The sequence below is a fragment of the Pagrus pagrus genome (assembly GCF_965226575.1).
Source record: "Pagrus pagrus genome assembly, chromosome: 18".
In the NCBI taxonomy this organism is placed as follows: Eukaryota; Metazoa; Chordata; class Actinopteri; order Spariformes; family Sparidae; genus Pagrus; species Pagrus pagrus.
Window position 1 is genome coordinate 14,568,827 of NC_140202.1, and position 14,153 is coordinate 14,582,979.

General features: G+C 41.3%; 2 protein-coding genes across 2 annotated transcripts in view; both read left to right on the plus strand.

The window, feature by feature from the left end:
• Nucleotides 1-2,061: 2,061 nt before the first annotated feature.
• ivd (isovaleryl-CoA dehydrogenase) lies at nt 2,062-8,376 on the plus strand. The gene is made up of 12 exons (XM_084381965.1): nt 2,062-2,308; nt 3,150-3,239; nt 3,348-3,399; nt 3,509-3,678; nt 3,790-3,883; nt 5,375-5,505; nt 5,627-5,723; nt 5,851-5,944; nt 6,205-6,286; nt 6,434-6,538; nt 6,988-7,060; nt 7,242-8,376. Exons 1-12 carry the CDS (start codon nt 2,177-2,179, stop codon nt 7,373-7,375), a joined length of 1,254 nt encoding a protein of 417 aa, XP_084238091.1. The 5' UTR covers nt 2,062-2,176; the 3' UTR covers nt 7,376-8,376.
• Nucleotides 8,377-11,744: 3,368 nt separating this feature from the next.
• The window catches only part of bahd1 (bromo adjacent homology domain containing 1), a 32,328-nt gene continuing 29,919 nt past the window's right edge, over nt 11,745-14,153 (plus strand). Inside the window, exon 1 of the mRNA XM_084382250.1 lies at nt 11,745-12,144. The gene's annotated coding sequence lies outside the window, so the exon portion shown is untranslated. The remainder of the gene's footprint in view (nt 12,145-14,153) is intronic.

Consider the following 14,153-nt stretch of genomic DNA (forward strand, 5'->3'; position numbering starts at 1 on the left):
GAATTCTTTCAGCCACGATAACTGTGAAGTGAAAAACTAATATTGTAACAGCCTTTGGTCCTTATAGAGTATCCTGTTGTAACAGAGGTGGTGCTTGTTTAATTAACCCAACATTTCAGATCTCCTACTTAAAGAGTCCCGCGGGGTATACATAAGTGAAATCTGTGGCTTAACAGAGCAAAATATAGAAATAATAATGCAGTGTAAAAAACTACACAAGTAGCCATCATGGACGGTTCACACATGAGGAATAGATGCACAAGCTTCCTCATCTCCTTGCCAACAGTGTGGAAAGAGCAGAGAAGCTGAGAAATGACTTTTTTGTGAGAAACCAGGACAACAACCCGGCTGCAGTTACCTGTTGGTGATCCAGCCTTGCCGACTCTGGCTCTGAGTCAAGAGGGCCATTGGGTGTGGTTTATAGGATGGAAAATAAGCAACAGAGGTCATGTCTTAGATATGGAAACATGTGATTGCAAATATTTGAAGACAGAACAAAAGTTTGATTGTCCTCTGCCCGAGTTTAAAGCCAGAACGCTGATGTGAAATTTAGGGAACGCCTTTAGAAGTTTGTGAAATTGGCTAACAGCCGCCGTCAAATATGGAAGAACTTAAAGCAAAGTTACATTTATGGTTGATTTTGTCTGCATCAGCATCAGCAGGTCACTTTGGCCCTTCAGGAAATAAAGGTCTGGTGGGTGGATTTTCCTCTGACGGCAAAGTACTGACCTTTTTAACACTTGTTTGTTTTTCTAATGCGGTTTAAGTTTACACTGAGACCTAACAAAAGTATTTCCCTTTTGTGAAAAGAGCAGATTTTAAACAAACATTTTCAAACCTGTATTGATCACGTCCACGTTTGCTTGTACCTTGCTAAGTTCCTTGGCAAATTACTGCCACCAGCTGTCAGTCAGTGAAATTGCCTAATCCCTTGGTAGAGCATGTGGAAAAAATGTGTTCACCGTTGTGGCATGTGCATTATCGTGCTCACACTCGTCGAGTCTGAGATACAATCAAAAAGGGTTCTTGAAAATATTGCTCCATAGTGCCAGTACAGGGAAAACCTTTAAGATAAAGAATGGGAGTTTTAGGCTGTAATTCAAAAGTTTGTCAGAGTCTCACCTGATGTGAGTGGTGACCTGTTGGTGGACATCGGTTCAGGTACCTCCCTTTATCGGGTGCTGAATGGCTCTGAGGTTTGTTATTTTCTGGGATGAGGACTGCAAGCTGGGGGGAGGACACCGTGGACACAATTATAACTGATATATCCTCATGTGTAAATAGTTACAATCGATGATGAGGTGTTCATTCATCGTGAACGAATTTTTATCATGCCCTTTTCTTTTCTTTAGTAAGTAAAGTTTTATTGGGAGTATGTATGAAAAGTTATCCAGAGTCCAAAATTGATGTGTAGATAGTAAACGTCAAGCACTAATCATCATAAAATCCTGCAGATGAGATGCTGTATAAGGCATTTTAAGACTCACATCAGTATTCAGCTCCTAGGACCCTCAGCCTCTGGCCCCTTCCTTCAGCAGGGGCCGACCAACAGAGAGTCAGCCCTGATCTTGTGGCTTACACCAGAGCCCAGGGCCACATTCGAGGCTGCCTACGTGCCACCGGAAGCCTTCTTCTCAGGTGAAAATCCCTGTGGTCCAACTAGATGAAGCTCAAGTGTGTGCGCTTGTCCATAAGAGACGGATTCCCTCTGATCAGGCTTGTATGGCGGCCCATTTCCACAAGTCCAATTGAGATCATTTGAGATAAACATGGATTTTTGTATCTCATAATTACTTTTTAATCTCATAGTTGTGATTTTTTTATCTCATAATTTTGACTCTTTATCTCATGGTTCTTTAAAATGGGAAGATTTTATCCATCAGGTTTAATTTTCTTCTAGTTTTTTTCTTAAACTGGTGGAAATGCGTTTGTTCATGGGCAGGTTTACACATCATCTCCCCTTTGTTATGGCCATGTTATAACTCCGTGTTGGGACAAAGTCACCCCAGTCCAGCAGGCGGCGCTCATGCGCCAATCCGCAGAGAGCAGAAGAAGAAGTGTGCTGCTGGTAGTAGAAGCAGACCTACTTCTTACTCTGTGCTGAGGAGCAGCTCTGCCGGGGTCGGACAAACATCCACCGTGACAACCTCTGGTACTTTCTCCTGTTTTACCGATCATGTTTGCCGTCAGAAGCGCTCTCCGCCTCGGCTCGAGGTTGTCCATCCCCGCGGTGGCGAGGAGAGGATGCGCCGGAGCTTCCATCCCGGTGGACGATGTTGTGAACGGACTCACCGAGGACCAGATACAGGTTAGCAGCACAGCTAGCTAACAAGCAGCACAAGTTTACTTGTGTTATATGTGCAGATGAGCAGATGGTGGAAGACACGGAGCCAGATTCACTCTAATAAAGATAAATCACAGTATGGTTAATGAGTTTCACAGAGAAACAGGAGGGTTATTTAAGGCAGCTGTGCACATGACGTGATGACATAACATCAGCCAACCGGCGCAGACGAGACCTTGATATTAGCCGACCTAGCTAACCAGCACTCCACAGCTACATAATGTTAGCCTAAATAAATTTTCGTTGCACTGATTTCATCACTGAAGCAAGTGGCACTTTTAATTTCTCTATTGGCAGCGTTATATCTTTAACCTGCTTGTTTTACCACAGCTAGCCCTGATGGCTAACATAGCAAGCTCACTTATCTTGAGGGAAAGTGGGTGAAAGGTGAAAAGCTCATCCAAACAAGCTCTCCAATTAAGATTGGTCATTTAATGGCAGCAACGCGACAGCAGGTCAGTGATGTTTGGCTCAAAGTCATCTTCACTGGGCACTGTGTGGGAGGAGGCAGGGGGTGGGGTCCATATAAGAGATTTGATTGGATGAAGGTGGCTGCCCTCCGGACCTGGGTGTTATGAAGTTGAATATACCTGTGATTCAGTCTGAATGATTATGAAATGCCTTTGTAACACATTCTGTAATCCAAACAGCACACTTGTTGCTTATAGGTAAAACTAATGAGCGTCTCAGTCTGCCATGCAGGCAGATGGAGGAGGGACAATGGGAAGTGAGAGCAATCATTATTCAGTGAATACTTAAATTAGTTATTTTAAAGTCTTTTGTTTGTGTTGTGTCTTTTGCACAGCTCAGGCAGACGGTACGTAGGTTCTGTGCAGAAAAACTTGCACCTCATGCTGACGAGATCGACAAGAAAAATGAATTTGCGAGATTGCGGGTGAGTTGAAACACTCGAACACAGTCATGTCGTTCTACTTGTTAATTTACTGTCAGACCGAGAGCAGGATTTCTGTCTCTGTAACTTGTTTTGTTGCATCTCCACCAGGAATTTTGGACAGAAATGGGCGAGATGGGACTCCTCGGGATCACTGCTCCAGGTAAGACACACGGAGGCTTGTTCTCATTTATTTGTTTAATCAAAGCATAGACAGGAGGTGGCTTTATTGTTTTATAATGTTATTAATTCACTCTCTACATCTCCATCAGTCGAATACGGCGGCACAGGATTGGGTTACCTCGATCATGTCATTGTGATGGAGGAAATGTCACGAGTGTCAGCGGCCATCGCTCTCAGTTACGGCGCCCACTCTAACCTCTGTGTCAACCAGATGGTGCGCCACGCCAACGAGAAACAGAAGGAGAAGTACATGCCAAAGGTCAGGAGCAAACAGCTCACTCTTTACCTTCTAAACTGCTTGAAATTACTCAGCAAACAACCTGAGATGGATTCAATTCTTCACTCTCATCGAGGTCTTTTCTGTTCACAGCTGATGACAGGAGAGCACATCGGAGCCCTCGCCATGAGTGAGCCCAACGCCGGCTCTGATGTCGTGTCCATGAAACTCAAAGCAAAGAAGCAGGGTAGGTCACCAGACGAGTATGATTTATTTATTCCTCTGCATTATTGCTCTTGTATAGTTTTAATCTTTCATTCTTGTCTTTAGTTTATGAAATACGTTAATAAGTAGATTGTAGATAAACAAATGTACCTGGCATGATAACATGCCAAGTCGTACCCTGAAACTGGTATATTGCTGCAATCACTGCTTGTCTTATATTTTATTTCATATATTAATACTCATGCATGTACACAGTATAGGCCTGCCATAAATTAATCACCATCAAATATTACATGATTTGCTCTGGTTGCTCTGCTGATGATCACAGTCATTAATTAGTCATTTCATGGGGATTGTCCCGACTCAAGGTTTGACAAAAACGCTGTTTGCATTCAGCCGTTTTCACACTGAATGTCACATTCATCAAATGCCTCTGACGCAACAGGGTTGAGATTGGCCGATCCTCCGACAGTTTACACCATCTCACGTCACTTCACTTACAAGCTCTGATTAGAGAACTATTTTGGATGTTCATTTTGCAGTCGGGACAGAGAACAACTTTCCATCTCATGCATCTTACATCTCATCGTCTCTCCCACAGCATAACTTAATTCAGAATCTTTAAATTTTGGATATTTCCCTGAAGGATTTGCCTGTGTCATTTTGGAGCCATATTTCCTCAGCTAATAAACACTCATAAAGTTTAGTGTCTGTATACAGTGAAACTAGGACCTCACATCTCATCTTGGTAGATTTGCCACTGCAAGGTGGATTTAGACACTGGGAACACAGAGGTGCAGCAGGTTTGGCCAATTCTGCTCAGAAGAGATCAGCAGTCTGTATTTTTTCCCAAAAATCAGAGTCAGTGATTGCGACATACAGCTGCACTAGGTGGAGAGAGAGTGGGCTGAGCATGAGCCAAGGAAACCAACGAAAGAACAACATGGCAAAAATGTATCAAATGACGATGTGAAAACAATGTGACAGTGTAGAAGGACTAACTTCTTAGGATGAACATACAGAGAATTATCAGTTGAAACTGCAGCTTCGCTCGGCTTTATGGAGCTTTATACTAAGTTATAGTTATTGTTCAGCTGTCTGACCTAAATATTTACTATTTTGGTTTACGTTCACTGCTCTCGGAGTGTTGTTCTTCAGTTGGCAAGGGAGCTGTTTCCAGCAAAAAAGCCCTAAAAACCCTTTGTTCAGCACCAAACAGCAGACGAACACAGTTAGCGACTAGTTGGTGAAAATAGTAGAGAATTTAGCAGCTAAAGATTTTTGTATCAGGAAACCAGGAAATGTGATGATCTAAAGCTTTTTATAAGAAGGTAACTATTGAATAATCACACTCTCGGGTCTGCACAACTTCTGTCTTTGAACCTCTGAAGAACATTTATAAACGTGTGCTCATTCAAGATTTAACAATGGATCCAGACAAATGTTTTTCCTGCAGTGTAACATCTATTTTGCTTCCTGTTAAGTTTTACTTTATCTTTGTGTTTTTCTTCAGGCGACCACTATATTCTGAATGGCAACAAGTTCTGGATCACAAACGGACCAGATGCCGACGTCCTCATTGTTTATGCAAAGACGAATCCTGAAGCCCATCAAAAAGGCATCACAGCTTTCATTGTTGAAAAGGTAAATCCAGACTCGTGACTACGTTTTCTCATTTGGTCTGTTGAGGATCAGCCTCGCATTTTGTTGGAGGGATATGATCAAAATTATGCTAAGGCACAAGAATTGTGTTTGTGTTTTGTAGGGAATGCCAGGTTTCTCTACAGCACAGAAGCTCGACAAACTCGGCATGAGGGGATCCAACACCTGCGAGCTGATCTTTGAAGACTGTAAAATCCCAGGTTTGTGTTTAAGTGCACACTCCACCATATGTCCACGTGTGTAAAAACACGTATGTCATTTTTTGTTTGTTTTGGCTCATTTCTTTGTTAGTGGGCTTCTGATTTCTTTTCTTTTTGCCTGTTGTAGAGGAGAACATCCTTGGACCGTTGAACAAAGGTGTTTATGTGATGATGAGCGGCTTGGATCTGGAGAGGCTTGTGCTGGCGTCAGGACCTATTGGGTAAGCTCATACCAGAAATATAATTTAATGTTTAAAGTGTGAGGACATTATGTAGAATGTAAGTGCATACAGTAAGTCCTCTAGTTACCCGAATCCAGTCAAAACAACAAGTGACACAATTTGCACGTGTGATAAGTTATCATGTATCTACACGAGCAAGCAGTGTTAGCATTTTACTTAGCCTATTGTTGTTTGTATTACTTAAATTGAGTCATAATTGAGAACTGGAACAAGATTTTTGTTTTATCATTACCGTTCAGCATCATGCAGGCAGTCCTGGACTTTTCCATCCCTTACCTTCACGTCAGAGAGGCTTTCGGACAGAAGATTGGACACTTTCAGGTTTGACCTTCAATCTTTACTTTTACACAAAAAACAAAGTTTGAAAAGTTACAAAAAGTGTGCTTTGCAAACTGTGACACCTGAATTTAAAAGTATGATTTGACTTTGACACAAATTAACGCACTGGTTTATGTCATCTGTCTAAAGCTGATGCAAGGCAAGATGGCCGACATGTACACCAGGCTGAGCTCCTGTCGACAGTATGTGTACAATGTTGCCCGGGCGTGTGACAAAGGACACTTCAGTGCAATGGTAATGAACTGAATCACTTATCCACTTCTGCAGCATTGAGTTTAGAAATTAAGATTATTTAAATTTGACTACAAAAGTTGAACACAATTTGTGATTATATGGATATTTATGGATATTGTTATTGCATTTGTGTGCAGCAATTTGTTTTTCTTTTACAACTTCTGTTAATCTAACTTAAGATAACTTAAGAAAAAATATTGCATCATTGATTTATAATAAAAAGAGAAGATTTTTAAATGATCTAAATGCATCTCCTTAAATGATGGACTGTTTGTAGAAGGGTTTAATGGCAACATGCAACATATGATATCATATCATATCATATCATTCATTTGTATTATTTATTTTATTATATTAGTTATCTTATTTAACTTTTTCTTAAATGGTCACGTCATGTTTGTCCCCACCACTGCACACACTGACTGCGATGACTTGTGTTGTCATTACAGGACTGTGCTGGAGTGATCCTGTATTGTGCGGAGAACGCCACTCAGGTTGCTTTGGATGGCATTCAGTGTTTGGGTAAGTGCCAAGAAAGGCAACGGTTTTGATTTTATCAGCATCAGTAAACATACATAAGGTTGTATAAAATCACTGTTTTTTTGAGTATAAAGATATTTGCAGGTAAATAAGTCTGCGTATGTGCCATCACCCTGCTCTGTTATTTCACACTAACTTTAATTTATGCGTCGCCTCACAACAGGTGGGAATGGCTACATCAACGATTACCCAGTGGGGAGATACCTACGCGATGCTAAGCTGTATGAAATCGGCGCCGGCACAAGTGAAATCCGTCGGCTCATCATTGGACGAGGCTTCAACGCCATGTACAAATAATCCGAAGTGAGAAATGGCGATTGCTAAAGACTGTTCGAGTGGTTTGCCGTGGATGAACACAGTTACTCACAGCCGGGGCCTTATACTGTATGGACTGTATGAGCTGCTGTTATCAAATGCTTCAGAAGCACCGCTTAGTTCACACATAGAACACACATGAAATCATTCAGAGTGGATAGTGATCTAACCAGCTGACAGGTAAAATAAATGAAATGTTGATTTTAGTCGATTCAGTGGCCTTTTCTTCAAATGAGTCTACCTTGTTCTGTTGGAATTACTTGATAAAGCAGTGAACCCTATAAATGGGCAGTGTCACAGATTTTTCTCTGATGTGCTGAAATGAAATTTGATTTTGGAAATATTTAATGCGGATGTGTAGCAGCTGAAACTTTTTATTTTTTATTCCAACACTGATTTTCATGTATTTAACACTCCGAGAGTGCCAAGAATTGGGCATGAATATTGTTATAGTGGCTGGTTAATTTCTCCTTCAACAAACCAAGTGGGCATTTCAAGGTTTACCAGGATGATTCTGAATGCTGAGCCATTATATAAGAGGAGCTGATGCATTATTGAGCGTGTGAAGGGCTCGGTGCTCTGGGACACTTTGTCAGGCCGCTGTTGTTTCTGTAAAACCTGAGAGCATCCAGTAATGACCTGAACAGCGAATATCACTACAGCTGAATACAAAAACTTTATGTAAATGTGTAGAGTTTTCTAACTTCCCCTTTATGATCTCAATGCAAACTCGAAACTGTTACTGATCAATAAAGAAAATCATCTGATATCTGAGTATTCTGTTGTAGAGAATTAGCATTAAAAACAGTTTGTATAGAAATATATTCCACTGTTGTATCCTGTCTGTACTGTCTGAGTGGATTTATTTGTCTTTTCTCCAGAAGGACTGTCGTTGTCACAATGTAGATGTACAGTGTACAATGTATGAACTATAGTTGTTCTGTCTGCAGTAAATAAATAAAAAACATTTTATTATTTCTGGATTTAACTTTTCTTTTTACTTAGTTTTACAAAAGTTGTACTCAAAGTGTCACATTTATGTCTCACGAGGAGACTGTTTTCAAAGTGCTTGATCATTTCTCGTCACTCAAAATTCATAGTAAAGGTGAAATTTCAAGAAATTCGAAGAGACAACTCAAAAGCAGTGAAGTCACTTCACTGGAGATCGGGGCTGCTACTCGGCATTTTAAAGACAGTTCAGTTGTAACATGACCCCCTGATGATGTCATCAGCAGGTTATCTCAACCATAAACAAATCTATAAGTGAACATCTGCATTACAAACTGGGGATGTGAGCTGTGTGGGCAATCACCAGGCTGGGAGTGTTAAAAAAACAAGATGCCGTTAGTTGTGTTGTGAACGTAGGACCCTGCATTTTTGGAGTTCGAGATAGAGCATACCTCAGAATATCTGGCGTAGATGTTGGTATCCCCATGAAGGTGAGACTTTCCTCTTTACAGAAAAACAAAAAACTCAAAATGTGTTTCGGGTCTACGTAACTCAAAATGATGGAGCAGGTCACAAATGTTCTTAAGCATCAAAGCTCGAAGTCATTATTCTGACTGTCCCTTTTCATATCACCATGTTATTTTATTATCATTACTACGTGAACAGCAGTTTAATGTTGTAGCTGCAGGATTTCACTATATTCTACATTTATAATATATTTTATAATTAAGCACACATTCTCAGGGAGTCACAAGCTCCTTTTCCTGCTGCAACTGCACGTTGTACTGCACATTGCACTCTGTGTTTGAACCTTGTTTCATATGTAGTTTCTGTACCTGTTTGTGTATCCTGTTGTTGCTCCTTATATAAAGTCCCAATGTTTGCCTCTCTCCTGCTGAATGTTGCATCATGCATCCTTTTTGTTTTGCACCAGCGAAACACAATTTTGTTCCTCTATGTGCCGCACTGTGCAAAGATGGATGACAGTAAAGTCTATCTTATCTTTCTTAACAGATCATTTAACATCTTCGTCTGCAAAGTAACTATTATCATACGTATATAGTTTATAATAAATAAAGGTATAGGTGAGTAAAAAGTACAATATTTGCCTCTAATAATTATAAAGTAAGTAATAAAGTCCAGTAAATAGCTCAAGACTAAGTAAAACTAAGCTTCACTTTCTACCACTGAATGCAATATATAAAATAAAATTTAAAAAAAGCAGTACTTTGACGTCTTTATGAACTGAGCAGTACTTCGACAATTACACACCGCTAAATCATTGTCCTTCCTCAAATTTATCTTCTAATCCCTCTCTCGGTAATCTGCTGCTGAAACTCCTCCATCCATCACCTGTTAAGATGATGGATCGTCAACTTATTGCCTCCGATCCATCTCCTGTCATTTCATCTCTGTCAGCGGCCGGGACTCAGGCTGATTGATGTGCACAAGATTGTTTGGTTGGACTTTGATACAGCTCAGTATCGCTCCGCTGTGTGTCGTTCTCGGCTCTCTGTGATAAAACCACTCAGCGCTGAGCTGCAGGATTAACAGTAACATTCAGGGCCGGTTGTTTTATTTCTAAACCCTCTGCTGGAGATAAAAGAGTGACATTTTAGATCTGAAGATGCTTCTTCCTCAGCTCGCTGCAGAAATGATAAAGGCACTCTGTGTGCGCTGTAGCAAGACATGACTGGGCTTGTGCATTATTGTTCAGATGTGATTAAAGAATAAAGAAAGGACGCATGTTTCTATGATCCCTCTGTACCCACTGAACATAGAGCCTCTTGTTTCTAGAAAAGCCAAAGGGGAGACAGTATTTTTGAATACTGCGGTGATGGGGAGGGAATATTCTTTGATTGAGAAGAAACTAAGAAAGCTTTTCATAAAGTTTTTTGTTTTTATTTGATTACTTTTACTTCCCTGAATCTCAATTAAAGAAAATTCAATTTGTCATACTTTTTGAACAGGATAAATACATTGTCGTTGTATCATTATTTGACAGGTACTAATACCTTGGTGTGTTAGTCATGTAACCTAATGTAATGTTACAAATACTATCAGTAGTAATTGATTGTAATGCATTCTTTTAATGACTCCTGGGCCTCCAGGTTGTGAGTCGACATCTGTATGATAAAAGCTGCTGTGTAACTTCTGTCAGTGTGCTTTGTCTTCTTGGCTGTATGGCTCTTTATTAAGCAGGAAGGACTCCTCCCTTCAGGGGAGACATTCAAACTGAATGCCTTATTGTTAAGCGAAGGGTTCCCTCTTTACATAAGCATCAAGTCTGAAGTTCATGTGAGTAAGTCACAGATAAATGTTTGTTGGACGCCATGCAACCTTCTTTTAGTCGCGAAATGCCGTGGGAGGCGACCTCTCTGACGTATACAAAGAAGTACATGATGGGGATCTGCTTCACAACTCACACAGCTTTCATTATCTTATCTTATGGTACTTATTTCTAATAAGGCATTTATAAAATCATTTACCATAGCTTTATGGGTCATTATTAAAGGATAAAGTCACCCAAAATTGAAAATTCAGTCATTCATGCTGATGGAAAGAAAGACACTTCCGTAGTCCACAAAACATTCCTGGACCTTTACAGCAAAACAGCATTGCTGCATTCAACTAAACAACTGAAGTAGATGGGGACTTAAAAAAAACAAACATAAAATGGCTCCACACAGCTCATCTGGTGTAATCTAAGCATCTGGAAGCCCACAGATCCTAAACTGATTTGAGAAAGGAATTTTCCACAACCTGACAATCCTAAAGTTGTGCCTAATTGCTCCTAACTGATCAATAAAGAATTATAAATTCATAACATTTGAATTACTAGAAAGTGGCATCATGATAATTATTATGAGATTCTGTCTTGGTCTGCAGGCTAAATGTTAATGTATGCAAACATGTGTTACATCAGCACCTGTCTGAGATTAGTGTGGGTTTCAATTATGCAACGTGTCTGTCAGATGACTGGTTGTGCTGCAGAAGATTTGGGTTTTTGGTTTCTCTGCTCTCTTTCACTATTGCACAAACAAGTCCAGAGTGTCATTATCCCAGCAGTGAAGACACATTAAAAAACACAAAGTCACATAAAGAGACAAACTACATCCATGAGGCACCGTGCAGTCACATGTCGGGGCAGGTTTTGGTCACGAGCCAGAGCTGACAGACCACAGATCCTTCAGAGTCCTCCTGAGCAGCTCCTTCACTCACTGCTGCCAGGGTTAACACAAGTGTCAAAAGAAGAGGGCTTAAAGACTTTAACTAGGTGAAAGCCATCTGTCAGCCGCAGCGGGGCTGCTGCCGCCGCTGCCGCTGCCGGGGACGGTGACATGTGGACGGGCGCGTCCGTGGCCCTTTAAGAAACTCCATGTTTTCGCTACATGATGCGTCAACATAAAAAGCGGATGATGCTGTTATGTAAAAACACGCTGAAGTGGAGCCGTAGTTCGCAGGAGCCCGCTGAATGCTTCCCTCGCCTCGCTTCGTCTCCTCAGCCAGGATTGTAGTTTAAAGTGCTCCGACTGCGGGGTGTTTTTTTACGCGGAGCGCACGGAGCGGCGCAGTTCGGAGTTGAAAAAAAAAAAAAAAAGAGAGAGAGAAGAAGAAGAAAAAAAAAAACAGGCTTCAGCCGATCAACTCAACATGAGTCCTCCGCTCCGTTTTCCTCCTTCACTTGTGGGAAGCGTACACCTGACGCATCGCTCTCTCGCCCTGTGGAAGTGATCTTCCCCGTTCAGATCGTCTCTCTCGGGGGGAGGATTATTTTTTTTCTCTCTCCAGTCTACGAAGCGGTAAGACACAACAGCCTTCAACTCTTATCGCCTCTCGGGGCAAAACTGAAAGTGTCAGGCTGGGACGAGCTCGAGCCATGAGACGGCTCCGAGGTCGGGATACTGATAATAATGTGTCAGCCACACGCAGATAGACGGACCCTTCCTGCTCTGGTGGGGGGGAAACTTTCTCCGGATCGCTCGCGGTACTCGCTCCCTGGTCTCCTGCAGGTGGCACGGACACTGGGGTGTTGTGTGGCGGCACGGTGAGCGAGGAGCCTCGGCTTCGTGATCGCAGAAAATGTCACACAAGCAGCTTCTGTTCGAGGCAAGTTTGAGGCTCCTCTCTGCCGCCGAGTTTGTGTTTTGGAGGTGTACTGTTACACTCGCTGTTTGATGGAGGAGGAGAGGTGTTTGATGCACGGTGCTCAGTTACAAAGCTAAGTTGTAGCCTCCCAGCGCAGCCAGGAAAACAGCCCAGCAGCTGATGTAGACTTAAAGGTCCTGGTGGTCCTTTTACTGCCTGTTTCTTTTGGATTACTTCTGTCATTTGCTGAGAAAAAGAAAAAAGCACTGTAAGTGTTTTTTATATGATTATAATGTTGATATCTTTGGTTTGTGGACCATTTATCAAGCAATTGTTTGTTGCAGAGTTGCAGCTGATGTGTATAGTTCTTTGTAAGTGATGAACACGTATTGTGTGGTTCAGGGCTGTCCAGATGGGGCCAATGGGCCCAAAATAGTCAAATTAGTTTGCTCTGATTACCTCTGATTATTAATTATTTTTTGTAATCTGAGCAGGGTGGGTGGGGAGACACTTTCCAGAGGAAGTCAGTCATTTTGGGGAACTCTGGATCCTGTTACTATTCTGCATCTTCACAATACAACACAATGTGATTGGTCTTTACGTTTGGTTTTAGTTTTGGCCCCTCAAGGGAAAAGGTTTAGGTGGTGTAGTTCATCTCTAAACTTCATTTGGAGAGCCAATAGTTCATTTTACCATTTTACCATGATGGTAATTATGATGTGTTACTATAAAAATCATTTGTCCTCATCCAGATATGACGTTAAAATGCTCCTTATATCTTAATGCTGCAGCTGTTATAATCCAGTAATAGAATGTGTGATGATATAAATCTCTAATGGACAATTATGTTTGCAGACTGCGTGCTTTAAGTCCATTTTGCAGATGATACATGAGACAGTGTCAGGTGTCTGTCAGATTTAAGGAACATTTAAAGGTGATGGGAGGCACGGAGCTGATATTATTTACAGATGGATCACTTTTTAAAGGACATGTTTATAATGGTTTTGATCGCTCCTGCCAGAGGAGAATAACTAACGGAGAAATTGATGGATTCCCTATCTGTATGTAGGGTCTTCTGATAGGCCGAGGAGACGTATGATGGAACAGCTTTACGATATATATCTACAGATTGTAGTCCTAATAGTGCTGTTGTTTCCCTTTTTCAAGTGTTAGCTCTCGAAAGTGAGCAGAGGTTTTATGCTGAACCATCAGCTCAGTCACCAGGATAAAATGTTGGCAGCTTTTGCACAGCACTTGTATGTGTCATAGGCTACGTACCATATTGACCTTTCAAAGAAACATCTCATATCACTTTCACATTACATGTCTATGACCTTTAGGAAAAGTGAAGTTGCAACTTATCCGCGGTTTGCAGAAATGTACATCGCTGACTTCCGTTCTTTTGATTGGGTCGGTACCGTAGTGTGAAAGAAAGATAATAAAAGTTTTATAAAAGCTGTACCCTGTTACCGCTCCAGTTGTCCAATGACGACTGTACACATTCTCTAGGCTGAATATACATATGGGTTTGTTTATGTCATTGTGCATTTGGACTCAGACTCAGCTGTGTAGTGTGAGAACTGCATATCTATCTGTGTGCCCCAAGTCCTTCTTTTCTCTTTTGAATGTTTGCCATCCTCAAACCCATTAAGCTTCTGATTCAGGTTCATTCCCGCTGGAAGAACCTTATTTCAACAATACTCCTGTATTTTTACTTGTAACA

Coding starts and splice junctions, on each gene's coding strand:
- ivd (XM_084381965.1), top strand. CDS start 2,177: ATGTTTGCCGTCAGAAGCGCTCTCCGCCTCGGCTCGAGGTTGTCCATC. Junction 2,309..3,149: donor TCACCGAGGACCAGATACAG/GTTAGCAGCACA, acceptor TCTTTTGCACAG/CTCAGGCAGACGGTACGTAG. Junction 3,240..3,347: donor ATGAATTTGCGAGATTGCGG/GTGAGTTGAAAC, acceptor CATCTCCACCAG/GAATTTTGGACAGAAATGGG.